Source organism: Phascolarctos cinereus, unplaced genomic scaffold, assembly GCF_003287225.1.
Source record: "Phascolarctos cinereus isolate Bilbo 61053 unplaced genomic scaffold, phaCin_HiC Scaffold_8;HRSCAF=390, whole genome shotgun sequence".
NCBI classification, from domain to species: domain Eukaryota; kingdom Metazoa; phylum Chordata; class Mammalia; order Diprotodontia; family Phascolarctidae; genus Phascolarctos; species Phascolarctos cinereus.
Window position 1 is genome coordinate 29787339 of NW_027556291.1, and position 15213 is coordinate 29802551.

A 15213-nucleotide genomic window follows, 5' to 3' on the forward strand; every position below is an offset into this window, starting at 1 on the left:
CCTCAATTTCCTCATCTTTAAAAGGAGGATGGTTACAGCACCCACCTCCTAGAGTTGTGAGGATCAAAATAAGAGGATATGTAAAGTGCTTTGCAAACATTAAAATCCTATCTATTAGCTACTGCTGTTATGCATCTTGTTCTCATCTTTTCTGGATAGAAATCAGATAGGAATGATCCCAGGACAAAGACCTATTATTCTATCATTAATCTAGCATTCCTATTTCTATTATTATTTCCTCTTATTCTTTTATATTTCATGGTATTATCATCGTCACAGGAAATTGACCCTCATACGGATGAAATGATATGTGTATGTCTGGACAAAAAATGGAGGAGGAACCCAATGACTTATTTACCACGGAAGCATTTTGCATATGAATGAATACTATCTATCACAGATTCAGAACTGGAAGGGACCTTGGAGGCTACTGAGTTCAACCACCCCATTTTACAGAGAAGGCAAGTGGAACTCAGAGAGATTAAGGGGCTTCTCCAAAGTTCCCTGGCTAGGAAGCGTCTGAGGCAGGATTCAAAACCCAGGGCTTTTGACTCTAAATCCAGCTCTCTCTCCACTCCACCATGCTGCTGCAAACTTGAAAAAGTCAGTAGAAGAAATCTGCAATCTTATAGACACTTTCCACTCGATATGCTAAGCATTCATTATTACCTATTTTAAGGTACCCAGGTTTAGATAGAATTTTGACTCTTTTCTTTGGTCCAAACTCTTGCTATCCATTACCTAAATTCAGTACTTTGGTGTAGAGTATATTCTCCTAATTTAGAAATCTTTTCTTTCTGCCAGACCACTTTTGCTTGACACCAGACATTTTACTAACATGCCAATTTAAGTGCCTGTATCACCAAGCAGAATGATATCGGAAAAGGAACCACAGAAAGAAATGTCTTCAATCAGGAAAGGATCTCATTTCTACATGGAAAAAATTGTCACACCATCAAACTAAAATAAATTGCCATGATGTGTTTTACAATTCTGCAATACGCTTAAAAAATAAAAGTTGAATACTTCCTGTCCATGTGCTACAAATGATCAAATAAAAGCTTCAGTCTATGAAGTGTTCAAGAAATATGACATCTGAAATTGGAGGAGGGTGGGTGGAGGAGAGGGATATCTGTATTTATGTGGAACAAACACTGGATTTCAAAAGTCAAAGGATCTGGGTTCCAATCCTCCCTTTACCACTTTCTCCTTTATGAGCCGCTTAACCTCTCTGGTACTCTATTACTACATATGGACAATGAGGGACTGAAATAGAAGTCTCTTCCAACTCCAAATCCAATGATGTCTCTCTGATGCCATCTTGGGGAGGGAAGGGAGTCTGGATCTTTATTTCAATGGTATAGGGAACTCTCAAGTGAGAGAACTTCTGCCATCAATCCTCTTAGAGAGTCCCAATAACGGATAACAAAGATACAGAAAGAGACTTGCCCCAAATTGTAAATGCCGAAAGGGGGAAATTGGCAAAGCAATTGTTCCAGTTACTCATTGTCTTGATCATCAGTTTTAGGGATGGAAAAGACCTTAGCCATCACTGGGTCCAACCTTTCCATTTTAGAGAAGAGTAAATGGCAGCTCAGAGGGGTTAGGGAGCTTTCCCCAAATCATGTAATAAGCAGACTAGGGCCTTGAACCCAGGCCACTGACTCTACTAAATCTAGCACCCTTTTCACTACACTGCTCTCTACTTCTGCAATGCTTTTACAAAAAAGGAAAGGTATTAAATTTGGGATTTCATAAAATCCTGCTTAATTTAAAATGTAAGAGAAGTTAGAAGCATTATAAAAATAAAGATTTAGATGAATATTCATCTTATTGTAGAGTATTGATAATTGCCTTATAAAAAGATGTAGCAATCAATATATTGCATTACAGAGAATTAATCCAAGGAATGGATGTCATTTAAAATGGCGAAACAAAAATGCTGAAATAAGAAAATCCAGACTGTGCTGCCACTCAGACTGTTTTTGAAGATGCTCGTAGCTTTAAAAGAACACAAAACACGAAAAGTATTTTCATAGCCTTTTATTTAACGATAGCCAATTTCACTTTAGAGACGAATGAAAACTTATCCCATTCCATTTTTGTTTTCTGATGCATGATCCAACTGAACAAGTTTTTCCAGGCAGTCTTGGAATGAATCACTTACTCCATTGAAAGAGAGGATGCAATCTCATCTGGCCTCTGGATGTTTTAAGGGGATCTGCTTAATGTCATGAAACTGCAAGACCACTAGTTGCAACTCTTGCCATATGAGATTTACCCAAGTTGAGTTTATTCTCATAAAATATTGATTAAGTAAAAAAAATCATATTCAGCTTTATAATTTCTCCCATACTATAAACTGCTCTCTTCCCCATGAAGCTTCACTCTGTATCTCCATCATGGAACTTTAAAAACAAAATCCAGAGTAAAGGCAATTATGCTTTCAAATCTGTATTATAAAGTTATATATGTATAAGTCGCTCCAAGCAGAAAACATATATCTGAGTCTCCTTGCTCACTGAATTAGTACTTACTTAAATGCCCATGGAACTAATACTTAGAGAGCTTTTGAAGGACCTTAGAACACTGCTACTGAAATACAATGAAAAGCATACAAAACATAGAAAGAGAAAATTATAGGTAGAAATCCTGGGAATTTAGAACATAATACAAATAGTTATTTCCCTGAAAATATAGTGCAATTTTTTTAGTACAATACATTGATCATAGCAGGTGTTCAATTATTATTGCAGTGAAAAAGTTTTTAGAACACATCCCAAAGTCCTATTAAGCTATTATGCTTAATTTTCATGGGACTAAAACGTGTGGTTAAAATGCAATGCATGAACTATTTACAGTGTTACAGTGCTTAAAAAAAAGCATGATCATGTTGAGAGTCATTTCTATACTTACATAATGTGTATATTACACCACTGCACTCTGGATGGCTTATTTGGTAGACCCACATGGCTATGGCCTATACAATAATTTACAAAGATAGGTTTCTCCTTGCTCAGATAACTACTTGAAAATATAATCACATCAGCTATAAATAGTTCTTTACAAATTACTGTAAAACATAATGAATGTATCTGAATAGCCTAAATGCTTCCCCAAATAGGTTTACCATATGAATTAGTTCAAATAGCAAAGAGAAAGGTTTGTGCTTCTTAAACTGCATTTAATAGCACTGAAAGGCATACCCAAAAAAAAAAAGCAAAATTGCCAAATGCTTCAAGTAAGAGGTTGTAGAATCAGTTTTATGTCCTAACTGGAAAAAAACCATTTAAACGGAAACTTCTCACAATCCTGTCAAGGACACACACCCTCAGATGAAATGTACCCATGGAGACTTCAAACTTTGACTTTGAACGCAGCCAAAAAACCCCCCAGGAGAGATGCTCAATCCAACTCTGGTACCTATGTATGCTGCTCTGGCCAGGTACAGATTTTCAGAAAATACTGACAAGAGCAGCACAGTGCTGACATTTACAATGAGGCAATAACGAGGTTTTGTCCCAAATTGAAAACCAGTCCCTATTTTAGACAACTGCCTGAGGAGAAGATATTCTGAAAATGCTTGGAAAGCTGATAAGTGTTTTATGAGGTTTAATTGAGGCCTACCAGAAAGATGTTTTCTTGGAAAAATAAACCTCTCTTCAGTCTACTGCAATGGACCTGTGACTGCATTGGCGGGGGTGTGCTCCTGACACATCCCTGCTTGCCCAGACTGGGCAACTCTTTTTTATATCCTTTGCCATGGGGTGAGTTTAAATATGTCTGAGGCAAAGTTTCATTTCCAAAATGAGGAAAAACTCTCACCTACAATGACTTCCTAAATGCATCATTTGCAATGCGTAAAGAATTTGGCCATTATTTAGAACATCTTACTTCTGGAGACCTACACTAAGCAAGTTTGATTTTTATATTGGCATTAACATAGCATCTTTAAATCTGGATGCATTTTAGAGAATGTAAAGTAACGTAAGCTGTTAGAATAAACTCAGAAAAATAAAATCTATTCCTACTTTTAAACCCTAATTCAAAACACTGATGCTTTGTTTAAATACACAAAGTAGATTGTATCCATAGCATTTAAGATGTAAACTACAGTTATATTAATAAAAACACTTTTAAAAAACTAATCATATTACACTTTTTCTCAAAACACTTCCTAGTATTCCAGTGGCTGCGAGGATGCTGCATCTCCCTCTGATGGTGGACTATGAAAGGCACATGTTTAAGAGGTTAGGACTGCACTAGTTCAAGCTCTATGTGGATGCAAAAAAAAAAAGAAAAAGAAAAACAAAACAAAACCCTAAGAAAAATGTGCAAATCAGAAGCATTCAAAAATTCCTCTTTTAGGACAGGAGGTCTAAACTAGCACGGGGTTCTCCCTTTAAAAGGGAGTCTGGACATGGGGCATCATTTGGGAGGTGGCCGAAGAGGAAGCTGAGGAGCTGGAGAGCTTGGCTGAGTTGGTCATTTTCATTTCTTCCAGCCTTTTCACATATTCATCCCGTAAAGCCAGAAGCTCCACGTAACGCTGCTCCACTGGGTTTGGCTGCTGGAAAGAGACACACACAAAAGGGGCACCCTTTACTTTGACCATATTGCAAAATGCCACTCAATTAACTGAATTCGCCTTGAAATCTTGAAATCGAAACATTTCAGCAAAGACAATCCTAGAGCAAAACTTCATTTCTCAATCTCCATTTTTCCTCATTAACTTCAAATTCTGAAGATACCCATTACACAACCAGATGGCCGTCTGGCCAGCAGACAATAGTGCGCGTGCGCGCGCACACACACACGTCTACCAGGCACCTAGCAATGCTATTAAGAGTATCTGAGGTCTCAAAATGCAAACTTCTCTTTGTTTTCCTTTTAATTTTTCTTGTACTGTTGCAGTGGAAAATGACATTTTGAAATTAATTAAATATGACTCAATCCCATGTGTTCAGCTTGGTACTATCTGCTGGAATGTCACATCTTTTTTCTTGACCTAATCAGGTCCTAACCACAGGCACCCTGAATCAAGAACACCAACAGCTGTGACCAAAGCAGTTGTCCTCAAAGGACACAGGTGAGGGGCAAGGAACTGGTTAGTCTCTTATAGTGCTGATGCTACTAATATGACAAAATAGCTATTCTTGATTCTGTTGGGAATATTCTGCTTCTAGTTAATGAGGATATTGCAAAACTTCACTGGTGCTCCACCAAAAATCACTATTAGTCTTCTTTGTGAATTCTGCCCAGGATTTTTTGTTTTCATTTGTTTTGGGGGGTTGGAGAGAAGCTGATGCACTGAAGAGCTACTGGCCGAGCTGCTGTGGTTCCCAGACCCCACTACTTTGAGAACCACCACAGTGCAGTTTCTGCTTAGACCAGATTTCTTCTTTCCCACCCAAACATCATGCACCCTTCAGGTGCTCCTTCAATATCTGTTTACCAGCTAGGTATCCTCACAGCTGCTGACTACTTGGCTTCTCAACTAATCCCTAAGTGCAGTGCAGAATTGCACTGCATTAACATTACAATTCAATTTTAAGGTCTTTTTCTCTCAACAAATCCCATGAAAAAAGCCCAGGCACAGAACTCCTGCATGTAAAGCTATGAGCATGCACCCCATTGTGGTAAATCATGCAGACAATTAACTTCTTTTAGTCCTCTGTTGTCTTCCAAATGAAAATCTGCTCAAGGAAGAACATTGCTATCCATCCAAGCTCAATTACATCCCTGAGTCCTCAATTACTCTGAGCTTATGTGAATATAAAGGAAATAGATTCTACTTGTTCCTTTCAAGACGGGTTTTCAAACACAATTCTTCATTTATTATTTCTCCCTTTATCTGGTCACAAATGAATTGCTTTTAATTCCTCTGATTTTCAAGGAGACCTCCTGTTGCCAAAATGAAAAGGAAGCCAACCATCTCTACAGAAAGCACTGACCTATTACTTCTAATTGCTAGTGGCAAAAAGGTCAAAATAAACATAGACAAGCCACATTTTATAAGAGGAGTGTAATGTCGCAGCTATGGGCTATTATTAAGGAAAACATTTTCTGTAATTGCAGTAAAAAAAAAAATTCCATAACCCTGGAAAAGGGTTTACTTCTTTACTTGCTATTGGAAACACTGAAACTCTTGCTAAGTAAATTCTCTCAGTGTTCTTCCGAAATCCCAGATTCAGCCAGCCGACGTTCTCAGGCCCAGGAATCTCACGCTTCCCAAAGCGTACACATCGCTAAGCAGCAGGAGTCCTTTTCATGCAAGCATCAGAGACCTTAAAACACAAGTGCCGGCTTGAAACTGGCAACATACCAATGAGAGAAAAGAGTACCCTGACTGGCATCTTACCAGCTGCCTGAATGGCACAAACAATACAGGAGACAGAACACAGAAAAGGGAATCTGCTTGTGCCCCCAAATTCCTGTCTCAATAAAAGCATGTTTCTTCCCAAAGGCTGGATTGTAAAGGTTGGTCTGTTGGATACAGCATGTTCCTAAATCTCCCCACCAAAACTTCAGGGAAAAACTTAAGCACAAGAATACTGAATACTTGTAATGCTCGGAACAAATAGCTAAGTGAAGGGATACCAGGCTGTTCAGTAAATGGAAGGCTCCATGGACTCGAAATGAGATGCAGGGCTTTTACTAAACAAAACAAAAAAAAAACACACACACATGGCTTTTCTTTTTGGTTGGCCAAAGAAGACTTGCTGTTCAATAACCAGTCAGTTATCCTTAGTTTGGAGTTAAGGCTCTCAATAAAAAAAAAAAATAATTCCCATGCTGGTACCCTAGAAGATATAGCAAGACCTGAATGGGGAAAAGGGAATAATCCATTTTCTCATCCTGAGAGCTGGCCTCTAAGGCAGGGGAGATCGATGTATAGGACAGTGTAATATTGTTTATGTGATAGCTGACAACTTTATGATGTTAAAGGAAGTACCCAGAACAACACAACTCAGAAACTTCCAAACTTCTGTAGATGGTAGGAAGTTTATAAAATATTGTGTCTATGTTGGCTTTTATTATCTTAGCTACTAGTTTAAATAAACTTTTCAACAAACAAAACCTCATTTCCAAGTACCTCTTTTGGGTTTGGTAGCTTTTCTCATGATATTCAAAAAACATTCCCACCAGCAGGATCTAAGATCGAAAAGATTTACTGAAGTCTAAAATATCACTGTCTTGGTAATAATTTTATTTCACTTACTTGTTGCCTCATCCTTGTGTTCCATCTAATGTAATAATTCACCCAGAGTTCCAAATGGCGCATGCTAGCAACTGGGTATAAAGCTCGGTTCAGCTCCTTAGTATAAAAAGGGTTTGTGTATTTTCCTTTGTCGCTGTTTATCATTGACCACAAAGAAAGAGTTTTCATCATCACTTTCTGTAGAAAGAAGAAAACCAGAAAGCCTCAGTGAAAATAGAGATATGCATCCAAACAGGTAAGCATCATCTTAGGCTGTGTTTGCCTCTAGAGCAGAGGTTCCCAAAGTTATTGGGCCTACTGCTCCCCTTTGAAAAAAAAAATTACCCAGCACTCCTCTGGAAATCTACTTTCTTTAACCCTTGAATATTTTTTTTGAAATTTGCACCATTTCAAAAAAATTTTAATGACGCATCTTAAATTTAATAATTTATTGTAAATTTGTGGTTTTTTCCTGGATTGAAATTGTGATGGCACAATATTGCATCATGTAACCGTACAGTATGGTACCGTAAACAAGTCATTACATGCACATATTCCTGCCAATGTATGCTGGACTTCCCAACAAGGCCCAACACCTTCACCTGCCAACACTTGCTTTTTAAGACCTGTTGGCAGACTTGACCACTGACAGGTTATAACTTGCATTTTGTGTGTTTATTTGGAAAATAATGTAATCATTATGACTTTAATTCTGTTACACAACAGATGAAACATGTACAAAAGGTTTTTCAAAATTTTTTTCTCTTCTTTCCTTATGCTTCCACTGTCCCCTTATTTTTATTTATTGCCCCTCAATGGTACCCAAGGCTACTACCTCCCCCCCGCATTGTTCTAGTCTGTTCCCCCTCCCCCGGGGGGCAACATCACCCACTTTGCTCTAGAGGGACCATCCATCTGGACTTCTTTTAATTATAGCTAGCAAAGATCAAGGGAACAAAATTAGAGGCAGAAGGGACTGAGAAAGTTGGCATGGCTGAACGGATAAGAGTGCAGGATTTGAAGTCAGAAAGAGCTGGGTTCAAATCCCACCTCTGACACTTATTGGCTATGTGACCCTGGGCAAGTCATTTAACCTCTCTTTGCCTCAGTTTCCTCAACTGTAAAATGGGGATAATAATAGCACCTACCTCCCAGAGGTGTTGTTGTTGTAAGGATCAGATGAGATAATATTTGTAAAGCACACAGCACAGTGCCTGATACATAGTAAGCACTATATAAATGTTAGTTGTTGTTGTATTATTATTATTATTATTATTATTATTATTATTATTATTAGATGCTGGGCAAGATTCTTTATCTCTCTAAACCTCAGTTCTTCATCTATAAAATGGGGATGAGAACAGTACCTACTTCAAAGGGTTGTTATGAAGATCAACTAAATTAGCACATGTTAAATACTTGACAAAGCTTAAAGCACTCTACAAACACAAGCTATTATTATTAGATATTTAGTGCATTCCCTCATTTGACACATGAAGAAACAAGTCCCTAAGGGTTAGGTGACTGGCTCAGGGTCAAGCAGCAGAGCTTAGATCTCAGCCCTGTTCCTCTGATTCCAAACCCAGTGCTTTTCCCACTGGACCAGGCCCAATGGGAACTCCAGCACCATCTTTGGTGAGAATTCTTTTTTGGGGGCTTAAGAAAGAGGAAGTAGTGCTATGACACTGAGTGGCTTGGTGACCCAAGCAAAAGTGTTTCTGGACAAACCAAAAATGTGTTTCACATATGGCCTCATCAAGTGAGCAAACAGCTATTTCTTTTATTTGAAAGTGTTCACAGCAGATAATTTATGTTTATTTTTGTGAACACGATGAAGTTTTCAACTTAGTCTGAATCTGAGTAAAAAGGGAAGGCATCATTTAACTGCCCAGATGGTTTGTCAACATAGAACCAAGATCCAGTTGACCTCGAAATGCCATCCAGATGACTGAATGTTCATTTTAAAAAATCTAGATGTCTATTATCTCATAAAACAGTCAGTTTTTCCAAGGTTATAATTTCTGCCAAATACTAACTATAAATGAGAGAGAAAGAAAAAGAGTGCTAGGGAAATAAATAAAAATACATAAATAAATGCAATAAATAAAATAAAAAATACATTAAGACAATAAATACAAAAGTAAAAATACAAATTATTTTGTATTTTATATATATGTATATCTATATACATATCTATATATCAATCATTATTTCTGGGGCAGCTACAAGAGACCATATATTCTATTATTGCAGTTAAGACTCAAAGCTATTAAACAGCCAATAAATATTTATTAAGTGCCTACTATGTGCCAGGCACTGTGAGAAGTGGTGGGGATACAAGGAAAGGCAAAAGATAAGTCTTTGCTTATAACAAACTCAGAGTCTAAGGGGGAGAAAGCATGAAAACAGCTATGTTTAAAAAAGCTATAAACAGAATAAATAGGAAATAGTCAACAGAGGGCAGGCATTAGGACAGGTGTGGGGAATGTGAGGTTGAGGCCACATGTGGCCCTCTAGGTCCTCAAGTGTGGCCCTTTGACTGAACGCAAACTTCACAGAACAAATCCCCTTCATAAAAGGATTTGTTCTGTAAAACTTGGACTCAGTCAAAAGGCCAAACAAGCAGCACGGGGGCCGATGTTACTGAGTGATACCTGGGGGATGGCAGTGTAGGAAGAAAGCAGGTTACAAAGATTTTGAATGCCAAAGAGAGGAGTTTCTTTTTGAGCCCACAGGTAATAAGGAGTCACTGGAGTTTATTAAGTGAGGGGTGGGTCCCATGGTCAGATCTGCCCTTTTGGAAGCTCACTGGCATCTGAGTGGAGGATGGGCTGGAGTGGGGAGAGGCTTGCTGGTGGCAGGGAGGCCATTGTGACAGTCCAGGTGTAAGGTGCAGAGTGGCTATACCAGGGTGGTGGCAGTATCAGAGGAGAGAAGGGGCCTTATGTGACAGATGTCAGGAAGGTAGAAATGATAGAATTTGGCAACAGGATGGATATGGAAGGTGAGAGAGTGTGAGGAAACAAGGATGACATCTAGGTTGTGAGCCTGGGTGACTGGGAGGATGGCGGTGCCCTCTATGGTAATAGGGAAGCTGGGGGGAGGGGAAAACTGGAGGGGAGAGAATGAGTTCAATGTTGGACATGTTGAGTTTAAGATTCATCTATTTTGTATATATTTTTTCTTTCCAGGCTCCACTCCTGACTCTGGACTTTTTCTACCATGCCCCAGAATTTACCCTGGAATTCACTGTACCCTTGGACTTCTCACATTGGAAGTACATTATGCCCCTGTGGTCCACTCCTCTGATTGAGTGCCTCCTCCCTGAAACTTTACTTTAAGGAAAGCGCCCAGTCCAGTTGTGTCTTTATTCCTCTCCAGGCGCCACTCCCTACTATGCTAGGTACCTTTTCTGCCTCCCTTCACTCATTACTTCCCGTTCCCCTCCCTCCTCTCCCTCTCTTCAGCTTTCATTATGTGTTGTCCTCTCTCACTGGAATATAAGCTTCTTGAAGGCAGGTAGGGAATTATCTTTCTTTCTGCTTGTCCTTGCACCCCCAGTGCTCAGCACAATACCTGGCACAGAGTATGTGCTTAATGAACATTTGTCAGAGCTTTCACTTTACTACCATGACAGGCTTTAAAGTTGCTATCTTCGGGGGTATTAATTTTAATGTGAATGACCAAATGGCATCAGACCCAATAAGCAGCCAAAAACCTCTTCAGCTTCTTTCATGGCAGACTTCACACAGAGAGTTGATATTAAAAGATGAATTTTTTTTACTAATAAATATTTGTCATATGGAATTGAATCTACCCACCTCTTTTTCTCGAGCATATTCACTGTTGAATAAGAAAGTACCAAAGCGACAACTGTAGAGATTATCCAAAATGGTAATCAGAAACTGTTCATTGAATTCAAAGGCTGTAGGGAACTGGCAGGACACACACAGACACGTGCACACACACAGAGAACAGACAGAAAAATAAGATATTGGTCTTTGAGGTAACTTTAAAAACGATCAATTATAAAATGAGCATTTATATTGAATAGAGGATGCAACAAAATCACTTGCTGTTTCGGTGAGCTCCTTAAGGACCAGGACTGGGTTTGCTGCTTTTCTTTGTATGCCTTTGTAAACACTTCATAAATGCTATTGCCTGCAGTTTGAGTATAGTACTACAGTTGAATGCAAATGCCATGAGTGCTGAAGGGCCTTCCACCCAGAGCAAGGCTAGCCTTAGACGCCTGCAGTTCCATTAGAGGTATACATGCATCATGTCACACATAACAAGCTAGTTAGCATTCTGATTGCTTTTGAAATGTTTTTTTTTTCTCCCTCCCTCACTCTGTGTCCTAAAGAATTGCTTCAATAGTTATCAGACTGACTATAAAGACAGTAGTAGGAACATAATTAACCAAAAGGGTACCTCCAAATATTACCTCTTCCAATCCTTGCCATGTACCTATGAACACTTTTTTCTTCTGTCATGCCTGGAATCTCCTCTGGGGAGACAGCCTCCCTGCCCAAAAGCTCTCCCCCACCCATTTCCCCTCTGGCCAGGTAAAGAAGAGTATAAAACTCTACCCACTCACCCTAGCACCTGTGTTTAACTGTAAGAGAGCCAATGTTGGGAAAGCAGTAAAAGTAGAAATGATGGGAAAAGCTGGTGAGCTCAAACAATTCTGGAATAGACTTTTCTTCCCTTAAAATGTCACTGGTTTTAGCTTGGACCTTAAAAAAAAAAAAGGCAGAATGCCAAGCTCTGGTCTCCTGAAAGATGCACTGTCATTTACCTCCATCCACCTCAGGGGGGCAGACATGATACCTAGTGACAAGATGTTTTTCCTATAACCCTTCCTTCTACATTCCATGGAAACCACTCTATAATTTCCCAAGTAGATAACTGACAGAGTTCTAATAAGTCCTTCTACCAATCCCTATTCTAATCTGCCCTGCAGACTCTCTGATCCAACTGTTCTTTCTAAAGCATTTTTATCATGGCCCTTCACTTCCCTTGCCTGGAATGCTCTGCTCCATCCTCTTGGCCTACTGAGATCCCATCCATCCTTCAACGACACCGCTGCAGTCCTACCCTCCCCATGCCAAGAAACTTGCTGTCGCCTCTCTAGTTCAAACTGACTTTTCTCTTCTCTGAAGTCCCATAGCATTTGTGGAGTATCCCACATAACCATGCATTTTATGACACATTTCCTTGTGCTGTTCTCTAGTTACTTTATGTGTTTGAATAATAATACATTTCAATTTATCTATAAAATGAAACACATTCTCCAACTTGATATATACTTTACCTGTTTAGACATTTGCCATACACAGTCCATGAACTGGAGAAAAATGGGAGAGCGGTCAGTGTCAGCATAATTTTTCTCCCCATGACCTATTCTCTGAAATGAAACAAGGAAAGGTATTTGATTTGAATTTCAAGGAAGCAAGTCCGCACACTAATTTGCCTTCCTTAGCTTAAGCAGCAGCTGCCTTCTTTTCAGAGGTACAACAGACAAGTATGTCAACTCTTCCAGGACTTCTGGTTTCACTGTTACGGCTACTCCCTTCACTGATGTGGCTCCTGAAGCCCCCCCACCACTTAGAAGACAATCTTCAACACCTGCTGTGGCCAAAACCATCATCCCCCTGCCCCCAGCCTGGTCGCTATAGCAGAGCTTGTGCAATGCTTCTACATCATGATGAAGGACCAGAGAAAGATGACAGTGGAGGCTCACAAATCAGTACACGATGCAGAAAAAGGCATGTGTGGCCCAGGCTTTGGGAATGCTAGGCATTCAGTGTGTGTATTCCTCAATAAAAAGGAATTCAAACCAGGACACTGCAATATTGATATAACAATTCTGTGTTATTACAAGAAGGATCTCCATCTATTATTTTTACCACCAGGGACACTTGCAGATAGAAAGGAATAAGTTATTTAACAGAAATGTTTTAGGAATACAGAAAACTGAAAAGTGCCCAGGAGGTTTTCACAGTTACCAAGGTACCAATGTACCAATCCTTAGATGGTACAACTTTGAAGTAGAGAATCAGCATGGTCAGTGAAAAGGGAATATTATAATTTTACAACATTTGAAAATGTACAACTCCTTGTATCACTAAAAAGTTTCTAAAATTATGTTTTGCCATTTAAACACAATATTACAGTTGAGTTTTTAATTGCAAACAATAAAAAAGGTTTTTTCAGTATTGAAAGTTTTCTAAAATCATATTAAACAAAAACTCAATAAGGAATTACAAGCTTGGAGTTCAAATCCTGCCTCAGTTTCTTCATCTACAAAATAAGGGAGTTGGACCAGATGGTTTCTAAAATCCCTTCCGGAATCAGATATATAATCCTATGATCATGGACAAAGGAATGAGTCTGCCCTTAAAAACAAAAACCAAACATTTCTTCACTACTTTTTTCCAATTAAGTTTTGGTCCCTTATGGGATTTAGTTATGGGATTTAGATGAAGCATCAAAGTCTACATAAGGTCATTAAAAACAACTTAGTAGAAGACCTTAATAACAGCCATTTATTAATAAATGGTAGGTGAATTAAACTGACTACAAAAGTAAAGTTTCATCATTTTTAAACTACAGAAAGCAGCTGTTTTTGTTTAATATGATTTTAGAAAACTTTCAATACTGAAAAAACCTTTTTTATTGTTTGCAATTAAAAACTCAACTGTAATATTGTGTTTAAATGGCAAAACATAATTTTAGAAAGACTTTTTAGTGATACAAGGAGTTGTACATTTTCAAATGTTGTAAAATTATAATATTCCACAGGTAAAGGAAATGCATACTTTAAACAGCTAGTTTTTTTTTTCATCTCAGATGCCTGTAATATTAAACTCTAATACAACAGATTTTGCTTTTAAAAAAATTACCGAGGGACAGCCAGCTGGCACAGTGGATAGAGTTCTGGCCTTGGACTCAGGAGGACCTGAGTTCAAATCCGGCCTCAGACCAAACATTTGACACTTACTAGCTGTGTGACCCTGGGCAAGTCACTTAACCCCAGCTGCCCATAAATAAACAAACAAATAAATAAATACATAGATAAATAAAAATTACCGATGCAAATTTGTGTCCAAAGCTTATCCACTCTTTTTGTATCAATACTTCAAACCCTGCAATGGTCCGGTAGTAGCTGTCTAACATTAACATGGCTAGAGAAGTGAGTTGTGCGGTTCTATCCCATCCATCACTGCAATGCACCAATACTGAGCTTCTCCCAGAGGCCACTTTATCTGCAACTTGAATAGCTCCTGTCAAGACAAACTGTTAAACAACAACAAAAAAGAGCACTTTTTAATAAGCTGATAATTAAGATGATAAAAAATATTGCTGTGATTAAAATTTGTTTTAAATATTGGCAAAACCTGTTTTAAAAATAGTTTATTTCTGAAACAGAGAAATTTCTAAGCATGGGCTATTTGGACATATAAAATCAGCTGGTGTTCTCCAACATAAACTCGTTCAAAAAATAGAAAAATTCCTAATGGATTTGCTTACATAGATGTATTTATTAACATGAATAAGATTATGAGAAGGAACAGTGAAAAAAGGATTGAGGAGAAATGGGTCGAGAGAGTGTGGTCTAAAGTGGCACCTAAGTCCAATCACAATGGGAGGTACATGTACTTGGAACCACAGGGACAAAGAAGAGCGAGGAAGCAGGCCAGATCTACAGGCATTTTTCTAGAAGGAGGCCAGCAAAATTTGCAGAGACCATTTCTGCTCAAGAAGAGACAATTTAAAAAACAGATTTAGCAGTGCTGGAGCTTCAACATCTAAGAGGTGAGGGCTGCAAAAGAAAGGACAAAATGACAGGAAGAAAGGCGACTGAGCAAATGCCAACAACTGCTGATTTCTCACCTCCTGAAAACCTCTGTCAATAGTCTGTATGTGAATTCGAGGAAGGAAATAGGCAGGCCTTTCACAGAGGACTTTCCACAGTAAGCCACACCTTTGCAGGAAGGGCACACAACTGA

At 38.7% G+C, this 15213-nt stretch overlaps 1 protein-coding gene across 3 annotated transcripts in view; it reads right to left on the reverse strand.

The window, feature by feature from the left end:
* Positions 1 to 2028: 2028 nt before the first annotated feature.
* The window catches only part of MTM1 (myotubularin 1), a 106108-nt gene continuing 92923 nt past the window's right edge, over positions 2029 to 15213 (reverse strand). For all 3 annotated transcript variants that reach the window (XM_020975054.2, XM_078148012.1, XM_020975055.2), the window contains 5 exons: positions 14294 to 14500; positions 12516 to 12608; positions 11023 to 11136; positions 7223 to 7399; positions 2029 to 4570 (listed from right to left, as the gene is read on the reverse strand). In XM_020975054.2, the coding sequence (XP_020830713.1) occupies positions 4403 to 4570; positions 7223 to 7399; positions 11023 to 11136; positions 12516 to 12608; positions 14294 to 14500 (759 nt within the window). In that variant the 3' untranslated portion in view covers positions 2029 to 4402. The remainder of the gene's footprint in view (positions 4571 to 7222; positions 7400 to 11022; positions 11137 to 12515; positions 12609 to 14293; positions 14501 to 15213) is intronic.